The following is a 13,560-nucleotide window of genomic DNA, read 5'->3' as shown; positions in this document are numbered from 1 at the left end:
GGAAGTATAGATTTATTAACCGGGCAGCAAAGTTCCTAGTAAAACTCAGGTAGGGAAATTAATACTGAGGGATAGGAACTAGTTTCTACCATCAGTATCTTTCATGGAAAGATCATCAAAACTACAACGAGATGTATTTTTGGGCTAGAATTAAAGGATGGGTGTAGGCTTGGCATATCAGTGGAGTGGGAGCAGGGAGTACAGGCTGAAGGAAAACATGACCAATGGAATGGATAAGAATCAATATAGGACTTCTTTTTGGAAAGTGGCCAGTAGCCTAGCAGGTAGGAGAAAAAGTAGAACATAATTCTGAAAAGGTATTTTGGAACATGATGTAGACGATCCTGAATTCCAGGCTTAGAAGTATGGATATATCATATAGTGACCATGGGCATGACTAAAGATTTGTTTGTTTGTTTGTTTGTTTGTTTGTTTATTGGGGAATATTGGGGAACAATATGTTTTTCCAGGACCCATCAGCTCCAAGTCAAGTCATTGTTCTCAATCTAGTTGTGGAGTCATTGTTTTCAATCTAGTTGTGGAGGGTGCAGCTCACTGGCCCATGGGGGAATCGAACCTGTGACCTGGATGTTATGAGCACTGCGCTCTAACCAACTGAGCCAACCAGTCACCCCAAGATTTGGTTTTAATAGAGTTATGGAAATATGGGAATTATTCTACATAAAAATTAACTGGGAAGCAGTATTTAGAACTTGTATATTTGGAAGAAAAAGTGGAAAGTCCATATAGGAGACTACTGCTACAGGATATGTCATCCTGAACCATAATTAAAACTAATGGTAATAAACAAGGAAGGGGAGGGCAAGAAATGAAAAACGTTCTGGAGGTAGACTGATATAACTTGACAATTGTTTTGAAGTCAAGGTTGTGGGGCAAAGTAATATATAGAACTGAAGTTGACTTTAAAGTTAAATGAACTAAAGGCGCTAGTGGCAGGACCAGTAACAGTTGGTAATTTAGGGATGCTGGCAGGTGATGCAATGGACAGAGATAGAGAAGGCAATAAAAAGAAAGAATTAGGAGGAAATATTGTGTTCATATTCGACATATTAATATTGAAAACTCTACAGTCTGGCTGCTAGAAATTCACTTTAGTCAAGCGAGTGATTAGGGATAAATGTATAGATTTGACATGTCTGAAATATATTTTTATGAGCATACAAATTATGGAGGCCAACAGAATTTTTTAAGTGAGTCTAAGTTGGAAGGTAGGCACTGATATTGAGGCAAAATCTGTTGAAAACAAGACAGAGTTAAGCATAGCAGTTAATCTTAGGGGTGAAGTAATTTAGTTTAGAAAAAAGTAGAGAATGGAAATAGAATCAGAGCTATGTTGACAAGTGTGAAGGAGATAAAGCTGACCATGGGCAAAGCAGCTCAAGGCCACTGTGTGTGTGTGTGTGGTGGAGGTATTGCTTGGGAGTACAGATTTGAGGAGAAAGGGATGACTTACATTACCACCGCTAAGAGAATGCTAATAAATCAAATGGAGACAGGAAAAGCTTTCTGAGAGTAGCCATGAAGAGGGAACAAATTGCAAATTCAAGTTAGATAAGATTTTTGTTAGATAGATTGGCATCTTTTAGACCTTTTGTCCACTGGAAATCTTCATTCTAAGGGAAAAAAGTAGCAAAAATGAAATATGTGAAAGGTGTACATAATTTGAATTTAAGTGTTAATTTACCATACATTTTCCCTCTCTTTCAATTAAATTATACGAGAGATTCCATCACTTGTATACAAGTAGACAGTCCCTTAAAACCAGTGGCAGTGTTTCCAGATTCTTCCTCCCTATCTCCCTCCATTTCCTCCTTCTTCCTTTCTATTATTTCTTCCCTCTCAAAATTATATATATATGAAAGGGAGGACAAAACCTTGCATATTTATACTTCTCCAAGTATACTTGGGGATACTACAACATCTTTCTCCCTTCATTTCATGGAATTCCCTGAAGCACCTACGTGAAACTCAAAAGATTGTAAAATGCTATGTGGAAGCTAGTGGTCTTGATCAGCCAAATTACACGTTCTCACTATCGATGGTTATATTCCTAGGATTTGTAATGTACTAACTATAAACGTAAAGCTGGTCTGTAAGAGCTGGATTTAGTTTCTGTAAGAGCGAAAACTAAATCCAGCTGTTACAGACCAGCTTTACATTTATAGTTAGTACATTTTCAGGGGTAGAAAAAAGAGTTTAATTATGAAGAAATCAAAACAAGAGTTTGAGTATGTAATTACTGGGGAAATCACAACATTTAATGATATTTATTTAAAAATGGCATTATTTCAGACTTTTGAGTAATTGCTGTCTGCTAGCACTCTATTAACTCATACAATTCTTATCACACCCTTATGTGTCAGGTCTTACTGCTGTCCCCCTTTTCCAGATAGGGGAATAGCACAGAGAGGTAATGTTAACTTGTTCAAGGGCATGGAGCTGGGTGGTCCATCTAGATCACATTGCCTCTGATGAGCAATTCATTGTTTAGATGATTAAAACTGGAAATATTTTTAAAGAAGACGTTCTTGTGTAAAGATTGATTGCCAACATTCTGATACTTGGAAACTTTAGAAACGTATATAACTATCCTCACTAGGGTAAAAGTAATAAGGGAATTTAATTAAAAATAAGTGTCTACAACCAAAGCTACATTTACTTCAGTCAGACACAACAAATCAGATCAGAATGTTTAATTACTATCCAATCAACCTTTCTGTTCATTGTGTCAGTTTAACTTAGAGAACCAAACAAAACATTTCTTTGTTTGTCAAGGAAAGGCTATTAAAACAAGGGTGCTCTAAAATTGCATTAGAAAGATGAAAATGGCTTGTTTGATCTTCTGAATTTTTATATGTCAGAAAGATTATTGTGAACAAAAGTGGACTCTGAAGTGACAGATACATTATTCAAATAACTTTGATTGAATGTAAGATTTTTTAATGCTTTCATCAAGGGCACACACTAATTTGATTTATAAAAGAGTGGCTTTAAAATTTGAAATATTAGGGAAAATATTTTTTTAGTTTAATAGCTAGACTAGGTATTTTTAATATAGAAATGATATTTTTGGATAGTACTATTAATTGATAAATATATCTGGATTATTACTAGAATAAATTAATATACAGTTGACAATTTGGAAAGTCCTGAGTTTGACTTATTTGAGAAGTGTTATTAATATAAAACTGGACTTGAAATTTTGATTTCCTTTCTCTTAAAACAGGGATTCAAATGATACCAAATAATAAGTCGAAACCAATCATCTTTAGTATGGATTCCTGCTTCTAACAATGCTTTGATATCATGCATATTGCCATATCCTCTGAAACCTATCATGATGACAGAAGCGTGTATTAGAATGCAGTTCATTCTGATTTGGTTTTCTGTTTAGAGTTGAGTTTGTTACATTAAAGATATTAGTCCTAGTATCCATAGTACTGTTTTCTTAGATTTATAATAAATCACAAATTATTTTAATCTCTGTACTTTGGTAGTTTCTATTACATCAGAAAATACCTTAAGGTGATTTTGTCTTGTTACTTCTGTCTTTAACTATTTTTCCCACAATTTAAAAATGTATATTTCATAGCTAAGCTTATTTTTTCCTTAATGATTTTCTAGTCTTTTTAATGACTTTCTTAAATCACGTACATGGAAAAGACTAAGTATCTTAAAAACTGTTCTTGGTTTAATGAAATGCAGATTTTCCTCTTACAAGTAATGTATAGTAAAGAAATGCCATTTGTCATCTTAGTTTGGAAATTAATTGATAAGGGCAGGGATCTTTAAAACCTATTACTTGCTGTCATGCATATGAAATTGTAATATAAAAAAAATGCTGATTTCTGGTTTCTTTTTAATCTTACCTATCTTTCTGTTTCTTTTGCAGCAAAAATGTTGGATAGAATTTCTTCTCACTGCCATTTAAATATATTCTTTTCTTCTGTCAATTACCACAGGTTTAGTCCCTATGAGTGGTATAATCCACACCCTTGCAACCCTGACTCTGACGTGGTGGAAAACAATTTTACCTTGCTAAATAGTTTCTGGTTTGGAGTTGGAGCTCTCATGCAGCAAGGTATACGATTCAGCCTGCTCTTTTCCCTGGGCACCATGTCCCACTCTTTGCTGGGGGTGACAGCTCTTGCTGGCACAAGTCGCTTGCATGGGTGCCTCTGTGCATGTAACCATATTCCAGCTTCTCCATCTACCTAATGCATTTAGGCATTCTCAAATCCCTTCCAAAAGAGGATCTGAAAAAATAATTAGCTTTTGCAAATGCACATAAACGATATTCATCTAATTTTTTTCTTAACCCACAGTAGGTACATTATTTCATAGATAATCACACTAACCTAATCCATTAGCCAGAAGCTGTATTTAAAGTACTAACAAGATTACATCTCCGTGAAACAAGAATACAGTGAATTGCTCCTGTTTCCTGTTTCCTTTGATGTAAAAAAAATTCTTTCATATCAATTCTTGATGATTAGATGTACTTGTACTGCATGATTAGTAAATCTACTGCATATAAATTTGCAAAATCAAAAATTTAACTACTTATTTACCTTATAGAGTAAAATATTAGCCATGTCTGATAGCATATAAGAATATAAAACATTGCATGCTCAGAAGTGCATGCAAAAACACTCTTTCACAATTAAAATTTATAATATTAATGTTAAAAGTAAAGGCTGTATTTCTTAGAAAATGATATAATACTTGCACTATATATCTTAATGATTTAGCTATAATTACGAATTCATTATTTTAGTCTCAGCTCTCCCAAGCTGAATTTATTTATATTTTTGCTGTCATGGTTTCTTTTATTAAACTTATAAAGTTTGATCAATTAATATTCCAGATCTACTACTCAAAATAAAAGATTAAGACTATTTTATGCATTTAAAATGTAATATTTATAAGTTTTAAAATCAGTAAATAAAGCAAAATGTTCCAAATTTGAACTGACAATGAATGGATTAAGGAGACAAACATTACTTCATAAGAGGTACAACACATAATTTAAAGGTTTATCTTAAATTTTAGTGTTGTATTTATTATCCACTTTGAAGATTTCATTTGGTAATTGCATTACAGATCTTAAGTGAAACTATATTATTAAATTATAACTTGTTGTTTATAAAAAGGTACTTGGTTCTTGCATGTTTAATATGCATAAATTAATTATTTATTACTGTTTCATTTGTAAACTACTTCCTAAAAAAGGATTAAAAAACTACATGTCAAAAGAAAAAAATAATATAACAAATACATGTTGTAAGCATGGCCTTTTAGGTTGAAACAAATTTTTTCTTTTAAAAATATGAGAATTAACACATATGGCTTTATAGATATTTAAGTGTAAAACTTGAAAATTCAGAGAACTCTTACATGAACTAATCTAAGTTTGTGGCATCTCTTTCTAAATAAAATAGTTAGTAATTGTATTTCCCACTTCTATATTTTGGGTCCAATGTTTTTTTTCCTGAAGCTTACGTTTCACTTGGAAGACAAATCAGAGTTCTTTCAGAATATTAAAAGTGAATGAAAGCCTGTCATATGAGAAAAACATTATTTTACAAGTAGTACTGGGTCATACAATCACACAGGCAAACTGCTATTCACCTGCTAATAACGAACATTAATACTCTGGAGTATATTATCCTCATATTAAAGATCCAACCGTAACAAAGTTTTTTGTTGTTGTTGTTTTTTCTTTTTTTTTTTGCTACCATTTTGAAAAATAAAATATATTTTTTTACTTATATTTCCTGAAATATTCAGAGGTTTTGAGAATTTATATACTGGTAAGATGAGCTCGACTTCTATGAAATCTAGTAATTAGAAATAAGACTATATCTGATATCTCTGAAAATGATCACAAGTAAGCCAAGCAATGAAAAAATCAAACATACATTTGCTTTACCACATAACTACTTCACTGCTGGTGGATACATGAAAGAGGAACCCATACTATTCTGGCTGATGCCCAGCTCCCCAGGAATTAGTGGGATATAGTGCTGGACATGACGTTACCTTGAGTACATGACAGTCAGCCCCTAACCAGGCTCTGATTCACAAGCCTAGGAGGTACTCGCTTTAAGCCTTTGGGTGAGATATGAACTTGTGGTAATTGGGCCATTTTTGTCGAATGTCTCCACTGTTCTTTTTCTTTCCCAGTCTTGTTTGACTTTATTGGTGGTGTTGTTCAAAAGAAACAAAAAATAGTAGAATGGTCAGCCAAAGCTGCTGATCATCTTGGGAGGATTTTAGTGTTTCAGTGTCCAGTGTGTGTCTGACAGGGCCTAGGAGCAACTACATCAGAAAGGTACTTTTCTGTTTTTTGTTTTCTTCCAGAGTGGTAGGCAGAGTCTGGAGCTGGAGTTGGCTGTCATGTCCAAGTCTGTCTGCTTTTGAAATTTTTTTTGGTTTGTTTGAAATTGCAAGAGTAAGATGACCTGCAGTGTAAGATGGGCTGCTTTGATATATTCCAGTCATGACACCACTTCTTTTCAATGTTCACATAAATAATTTGTTGTATTTTTCACGCCATGTAAAGATGTGGTACCTTACAGCAGTGATTATATTAAACATATAATTATAAAACATATCAGCAAATGGAGTCCATCTTTACTTCATTTCATTTTACTCAAACCCTATTAAAAAGTAATCTGTAGCCAATGCTTTCTTGATTATAGATTCAAAGCGATAAAAATGAATAGTAATATATAAACTTAGTATAGTTTTCTTATTAAAAAATGCATACTGATATGTATTAGTTTCAACATTAAGACTGTAAATAGTCTATATAATGGAAATACTGAGGTAAAACTATTAAGACTTGATTTTAAAATTGTTAGGATTGTGTTTTATAACGTAAATTAATTAAAAATAATATTCAAGAGTAAAATATAATTCAGATCCCATTATCTTATTAATATCATGACCAGGCAACTCCAGCTATATATTGTAATATATTTGTGAAAAATATATGTGTAAAAATAAATTTGTGACAGTTTACTTATTCTGATTTCCCTTGTGGAGGCTAACTATAGTGATGGGAGACATTTGTTTATACATAGCAAATAATTTACTACCCTATTTAAAAAAAAAAAAAAGCTGAACTAAAACCCCTCATCTCAAGAAATGTGGGTATTGAATTTATTTTTATATAACATTACCTTTTCCAATGACAAGATGGACAAAATTTTGGAGCTGCGTGATCATGAAAAATAAAACTTTTCTTAAAGCTTGCTAAGTAATGGATCTGAACATACATTAAATAATTTCTTCTAAAACCTACATAACTAGCAACAAAATGAAAAACTATGCATGTGGTTTATAAACTAGAGAGATTTACTTTCTCCTTCTAATGCCATTTTTATAAAGGTTTTTTACTCATTAATATTTAATTGTTACTTTGCACTGTCTCAGGGAAAGCTTGAGTCTCCTGTCACTATACTTAAACGCAAGTGTCCTAAGAGACTGCTTATTAACAGAAATTAGCCTCTGCTCTCCCAATGGTTGTTGCTTGCTTACTAAATCAATATGTAAATCTGTGATTTAAGCTTTTATTGCTCAGTGATTCCATTCTGCCACTGTGACCCAAAGTATCTGACTGCTGATCAAATTCTCTGTATTCGTTTCACCTTTTCCCCCAAATCTGTTAGGTTCTGAGCTCATGCCCAAAGCGCTCTCCACCAGGATAGTGGGAGGCATTTGGTGGTTTTTCACACTTATCATCATTTCTTCGTATACTGCTAACTTAGCCGCATTTCTGACAGTGGAGCGGATGGAATCCCCTATTGACTCTGCCGATGATTTAGCTAAACAAACCAAGATAGAGTACGGAGCAGTGGAGGATGGTGCAACCATGACATTTTTCAAGGTAAGTCCTACTGGTTATCTAAAATTAATGCGTTAACATGATAGAGTGCAAACAAACAAACATGTTTCTATTAATGGATGGAAGAACGCAGCAATACTTATTTGCGCAGAATAATCAATAGCATATACATATACATATACACATATATAAATGATATCTATCTATATATATCTCTATATAGAGATATCTATATATCTCTATGTATGATTTATATATATATATAAATCTTATACCTCTTATACTTTATATATATATATAAATCTTATACCTCTCCACCTATCTCAGAGGTGGAGAGGTATAAGATTTATATATATATAAAGTATAAGAGGTATAAGATTTATATATATATATAAATTTATATATATATAAATTTATATATATATATATATATATATATATATATATATATATATATCTCTCAGAGGTGGAGAGGTATACAACAAAATATATGGCCATCAAGGCAAAACATTGTAATATTTGCAAATGGCAAGAAGTTTTTGCTTTAAAAGTATTCTATTTTTGTTTTGCAGAAAATCTGCCCAGAGCTAACATTATTTTTCCCCAAAAAAAGTTTTATCTTTGAATGTAAAACAGGTAATATATTTATTGAAAATGAATACAAGTCTTGGTTATTCTAGAAGAATAAAATGATTACATGTAAAAATATTCCCCATACATACTTTTCTGTCTGTTAAGATGAGACAAGGTTTACTTGTTCAGAAGCCTACAAAAAAAGAAGGGAAATAGGGCTGAAAGAAAAAAGCAGAAACAGTTCTTGTTGTCTGTATATTCATCCATTTAATATTCTGGGAGGCAGAGAGTCTGAAATGGGCTACTCTATTGAACTCGCAATGGTTTCCAAAAGGACAGCCCTGCGGAACATTCAAAAGGAAAGTGTGCTTGTCCAGAGTTCCAGGCATATAGAATACCTGTCTTCCTTTTTATTTTTTGTCTCTTCTCCTTACTCCAGCTGATCTCACTGGGCCAAAGTAGACAAATTTCACTTTAGGGAGTCAGTATTGCCTCGTAATTGCTTTTGTATTTTATCAAGTATTTTTAAATTCTTTGTAGGTTGGGCAAATTTTTAAGCATCAATGTTTTCCTTCACTGTTAACACAAACACAACTGGCAGTGAAATCGTACAAGTGGTAGATTTTTTTTCTTTTTCTAAAATAATTGACCAAGCTATAAAATAAATTCTTTCATTAAATATTCATCAAGTACCTATTGAGTGCTAGAAATTACATCACTAGTTGGTTATTCTAGAGCAAATAACATCTAGTCATCACTTTCAAGGAGATTAAAGTTTAGTTAGAGCTACAGAAGACTATATTGACAATCATAGAACTGGGTTTTATATGACTTAAAACAGCATTTTTGTCAAGAAATTATGTAATTTTCTTTGTAAAAATTCTTATAAAACTAAATTAGCTTTTTCTTTAGAGTTCTGTTGGACACTAAATATCCAAAGAATGAGATAAATTTGATTTTTTGTTTAATTTATATCATTCTTAAAATTTGATTATTTTCAAAATGAATATTATGGCTAGATTAAAACTTTGATGCATATTTTATGTCTAATTGGAAAATCATTATTATTTAATCAAATGTATTGAATAACTAAGTATGAGCAAAGCATTATGATCAGTATGGTCCTAATGACTGCATTAATTGCAATAGATCAGTTTTCCCCAATTTAACATTTAGAAGTAATAGATTGCTTTTCTTATAAATTTTTTAAAGAAATCAACTGTTTAAAATCTTAAATACATATTGTGAGTATGAAAAACTTTGGGGAGGGTGAATATGTAATGCATTTAAATCATTACACTATTCAAGGGACTTTTGAAGTTTAGTTTGTAAAATAATGCAAGTGATTTCATACCAGAAGTGATTATGCTTCACAAATGCTTTAGGGTTTAAATTTTATTTTTGTTTTCCAGAGGACTCAAATACCCTAAGTTTTAAAGCTCTTGCACATTACAAACAAGGCATATCTCTAGAAATCAATTTGAAATATATATCATTTTTCTCACCTTTAAAGTTTATTTTCTCCCTTTTTTGGCTTTTCAGTCTTTCCAATATTCTGTTCTTCACTTTTTTTTTGTTTGTTTTTTTTAGTTCAAGTGCTCTTTGCAGTGTCATTTTTGCGTACCTTTATTTTTCCTTGCTATTGACATTTCTTCTTATTCTTTCATCTTTTGTTTTTCTTTCTCACACAAAAGGATGTCTCTGGCACCCAGAGAAAATTGACATAAAACAACTTTCTGTTTCCAACAACACGGACTTTCTTTCTGTAGAACTGAAGCTTTCTGGAATAGACACTAGTCATAATAAAAAACACATAGTGGTAATCACTAGGTTGACAATTACCTTATGTTGATAACGTTATCACATGCTGAATTCTTAATGTTGAAATTAGAATTTAAAAGGATACATTAAATGTTGATTTTTCTTTAGTTAGTGTAATCCTAAATGATGTCATTCACCAACTTCATATTTTGGCTTGTTAAAGTATATACTTATGCTAGCCAATGGGTATGAATTCTTTTTTTAAAGCAACCACATACTTGTTTTGTAACTGTACAATAAACCAGGGATAATTATGTATAGTCTATTTACATTTGATATCATTCTTTCATTTCTTAATTAACAGCAATGCATACAGATACTCTAGGAAGCATCCTTAAGACATTGATTTCTAAAGGAAATCTTGTTTTCACTAACTTCACAAGACCCTGCTGTTAGCTAATTGTCCTGGCATGCTCAGTTCTAGAAAATTATCTTAAAGAATGGTATAGTTTTGTTACTATAAGCAAGAAGAGCTGGCTCAAGATACCTGAACTTAGAGGGGGTAAGTCCTCAGTATAGCACAAGAGAGACAGAGTTATATAGCTATTCGACAACATTAAATAATTTATTTTCCAAAGAACATGCTTGACTTTGTTCATTGAGCTTATGTTTATATTCTCTTCAAGACAAGTTCTTTCTTCTTTATTTCTACATCCCTTACACTCCACACGCATTCTTCCCAGGGACAGATGTAAAGCCATGATGGGCAAAATAGCTCAGAAATGAGCAGATGGTGGTTCTTCAGTGTTATTCCATGTAAACAGTAGAAAATTGTATGGCATCATCAATATGCTTTTAATCAAATTTAGATAACAAGATAGCCAAGGACCAGGGAATTTACTGAAAAACAAATAAGGAGGAATCAAAACCTCTTTCCTGGAATCTGGGAACTTGGTGTTTAGAGCTGAAATCTTACCCCGGGGCTGACACTATATAAAACATTGCCAAGCAACAAGCATATCTTTTCTCTCTGAAGTGTAAAGATTAGGAGAATAAATACATATAGATTACATGCTCAAAAATAACTCCGCTAAAGCCTATAAGTGTTTTGGTCTTTTTTGAAAATCCTTATATTTTCAAAGTGAGTCTTGTGTTTTATAAAACAGTGCTCAATCACCTTGTTTCTATGCAACCCAGGTCTCAGGTTTCCCAAGTTCAACAAATTCTCTCCTGGGCTTGGTCTAACTGAAATCTCTGGCTTTTCCACATGGCTGAATATAGTCTGTCCTTCGAAAAAAAGTGGTATTAAGGGAGATATATGTCCTCTTTTATGGTTATTAAAAAATAAATTCTGCCACATGTTAAAAGGAAATGCAAGTGGTATTCAATATCCAACATAAATCATTTAATACTTCTGAAAACATAGAGTACAATTTAGAATAGTTGTTAGGAGTGAAAAAAAAAACAAAAACACACACACACAAAAAAAAAACTGTGAAATCGGAGAAACCAGAGCTTAATTCCTGGCTCCATCACCTATTGGCTTTTCTTAAGTAACACACCTACTCCTTGTTAACCTAACTCCACATGTCTAAATAAGAATGCCTAGAAGGACCACTCTCACAGTATTTTTTGATAATTAAATAAAAGCTCAGGATGATATGCTAAGAACCAAGTGAAAGCTTGACAGATGTTATATTTTAGTAGTTCTAGAATACATGGCTAATTTTAAAAATTCAGAATTTAGAATTATTTTAAACATAGTCAAGTGACTTATGTTTCTATGACCAACAATTGGATAATTTTTAGATAAATTTAAAAGATATCACACTGTGTTTATCTAATTTACATAGCTTCATTCTTCTGATAGATGCTGTTATGAAGAGAGACGAATTTGATAGGTGAAATTAAAAAAGGTCCTGTGGATCATTTTTAGAAGCTTTTTTCCTAGACTATGTATTTTGAAGTAGTATACAACAGTACTCCATTATCAGGTTCCAAGACCCCCAGTGGATGCACGAAACCACAGATAGTACCAAACTCTACATATACTGTATTTTTATCCTATATGTACATACCTGTTATAGTTTAATTTATAAGTTCAGCGCAGCAAGAGAGTAGCAGCCATAACTAATAATAAAGTAGAAAAATTATAACTATGTAGTGTAATAAAAGTTATATGATTATAGTCTAACTCTCTAAATATGTCATTGTACTATACTCACCTTTCTTGTGATGATGTGATATGATACAATACCTACATGATGAGTCGGAGTAAGGTATTCAGAACAGCAAGCATTTTAATACTTACCAAGCTATATTTGCGTGCTTCCTCTGTAACCACATTGCACACTGGACAGCGAGAGGACGAGGAGTGAATCTTTATCATTCACACTCACATCTCAAGTCCCCAGCACAGATTCTGCATATGCTTTCCAGCTACATTAGTTATTGATTGCCATGATAATGTTACTTCAAAACAACCCAAACCTGTTAGTGGCATGTAACAAACTTTTAGTTTACTAATAAGCTGTCCTACTCCTAGCAACTTGTTGGCACGGAGGCTTTTCTCCATTTTGAATAGACTTTGTTCCTTTTACACCAGGTGAGGTTGTTTTGCCAGTACCATTTCTGCTAAAACTTTATGGCTTTTAAATGTATCCAATGGAGTCCATTTATAATCTAAACCACACCCACAGTTCTTTTTAGAGGCATCTTTCTCTAAAGTCAAGCATTGCTGTTTTTGGCTAGAAGCTCTTTACCCAGAGGAGAAGTCTACAAAGGCATTGGCTTAGTTTTTTTAAGGTCTTAACAAAGCACTTCAAGGCAACACACTTAATTTGATCTTTAATTAAGACCTGACGCCATGTTGAAACAATTTTGAGCACTTTTACTGGCTCAAAACACTGAAGATTAGAAACACTTTTATTGTTCAACCATGCAAGTTCTAACTCTGTATCACCTCTAAATTATGTTTGTAAATCAACCCTTCTTTTAAAGTATTTCCTCCTCCACCCTACCTCTTTTTCCTCCTTCTCCTCTTTGTTCTTAATTGTGTAGCTAAAAGTAGGAAGCTGGTACCTTGAGTATTTTGTCTTTTTTTTTTTTTTTTTCTGGATTTTTTTTTTCTTTTTTTTTTGCCAAGTCTAAAAGATTACTAGTGTATTTTCTATCTTCCAAGTTACCAAAGGCCACCTTAAAACTATTATTTCCCCATACATCACAGATTCTCATTTCCCTCCCTCCTCTGAAGATTTCATTGTAATCAGCTATGTGACTCTAAATCAGCTTATTTACATATTTTTATGGCAGTGACTCACTTCTTTTGCCAAATTCTATACAGTTATCCATTG

General features: G+C 32.5%; 1 protein-coding gene across 4 annotated transcripts in view; it reads left to right on the top strand.

The window, feature by feature from the left end:
- Window positions 1-13,560, top strand: part of GRIK2 (glutamate ionotropic receptor kainate type subunit 2) — a 590,245-nt gene that overhangs the window by 475,900 nt on the left and 100,785 nt on the right. For all 4 annotated transcript variants that reach the window (XM_074333337.2, XM_074333338.2, XM_074333339.2 and 1 more), the window contains exons 13-14: window positions 3,984-4,102; window positions 7,698-7,915. In XM_074333337.2, coding sequence (XP_074189438.1) covers window positions 3,984-4,102; window positions 7,698-7,915 — 337 coding nt within the window. The remainder of the gene's footprint in view (window positions 1-3,983; window positions 4,103-7,697; window positions 7,916-13,560) is intronic.

The sequence above is a fragment of the Rhinolophus sinicus genome, chromosome 2 (assembly GCF_057876585.1).
Source record: "Rhinolophus sinicus isolate RSI-liver-muscle chromosome 2, RSI-T2T, whole genome shotgun sequence".
NCBI lineage: Eukaryota > Metazoa > Chordata > Mammalia > Chiroptera > Rhinolophidae > Rhinolophus > Rhinolophus sinicus.
This window is presented reverse-complemented; position numbering and strand designations above follow the sequence as displayed.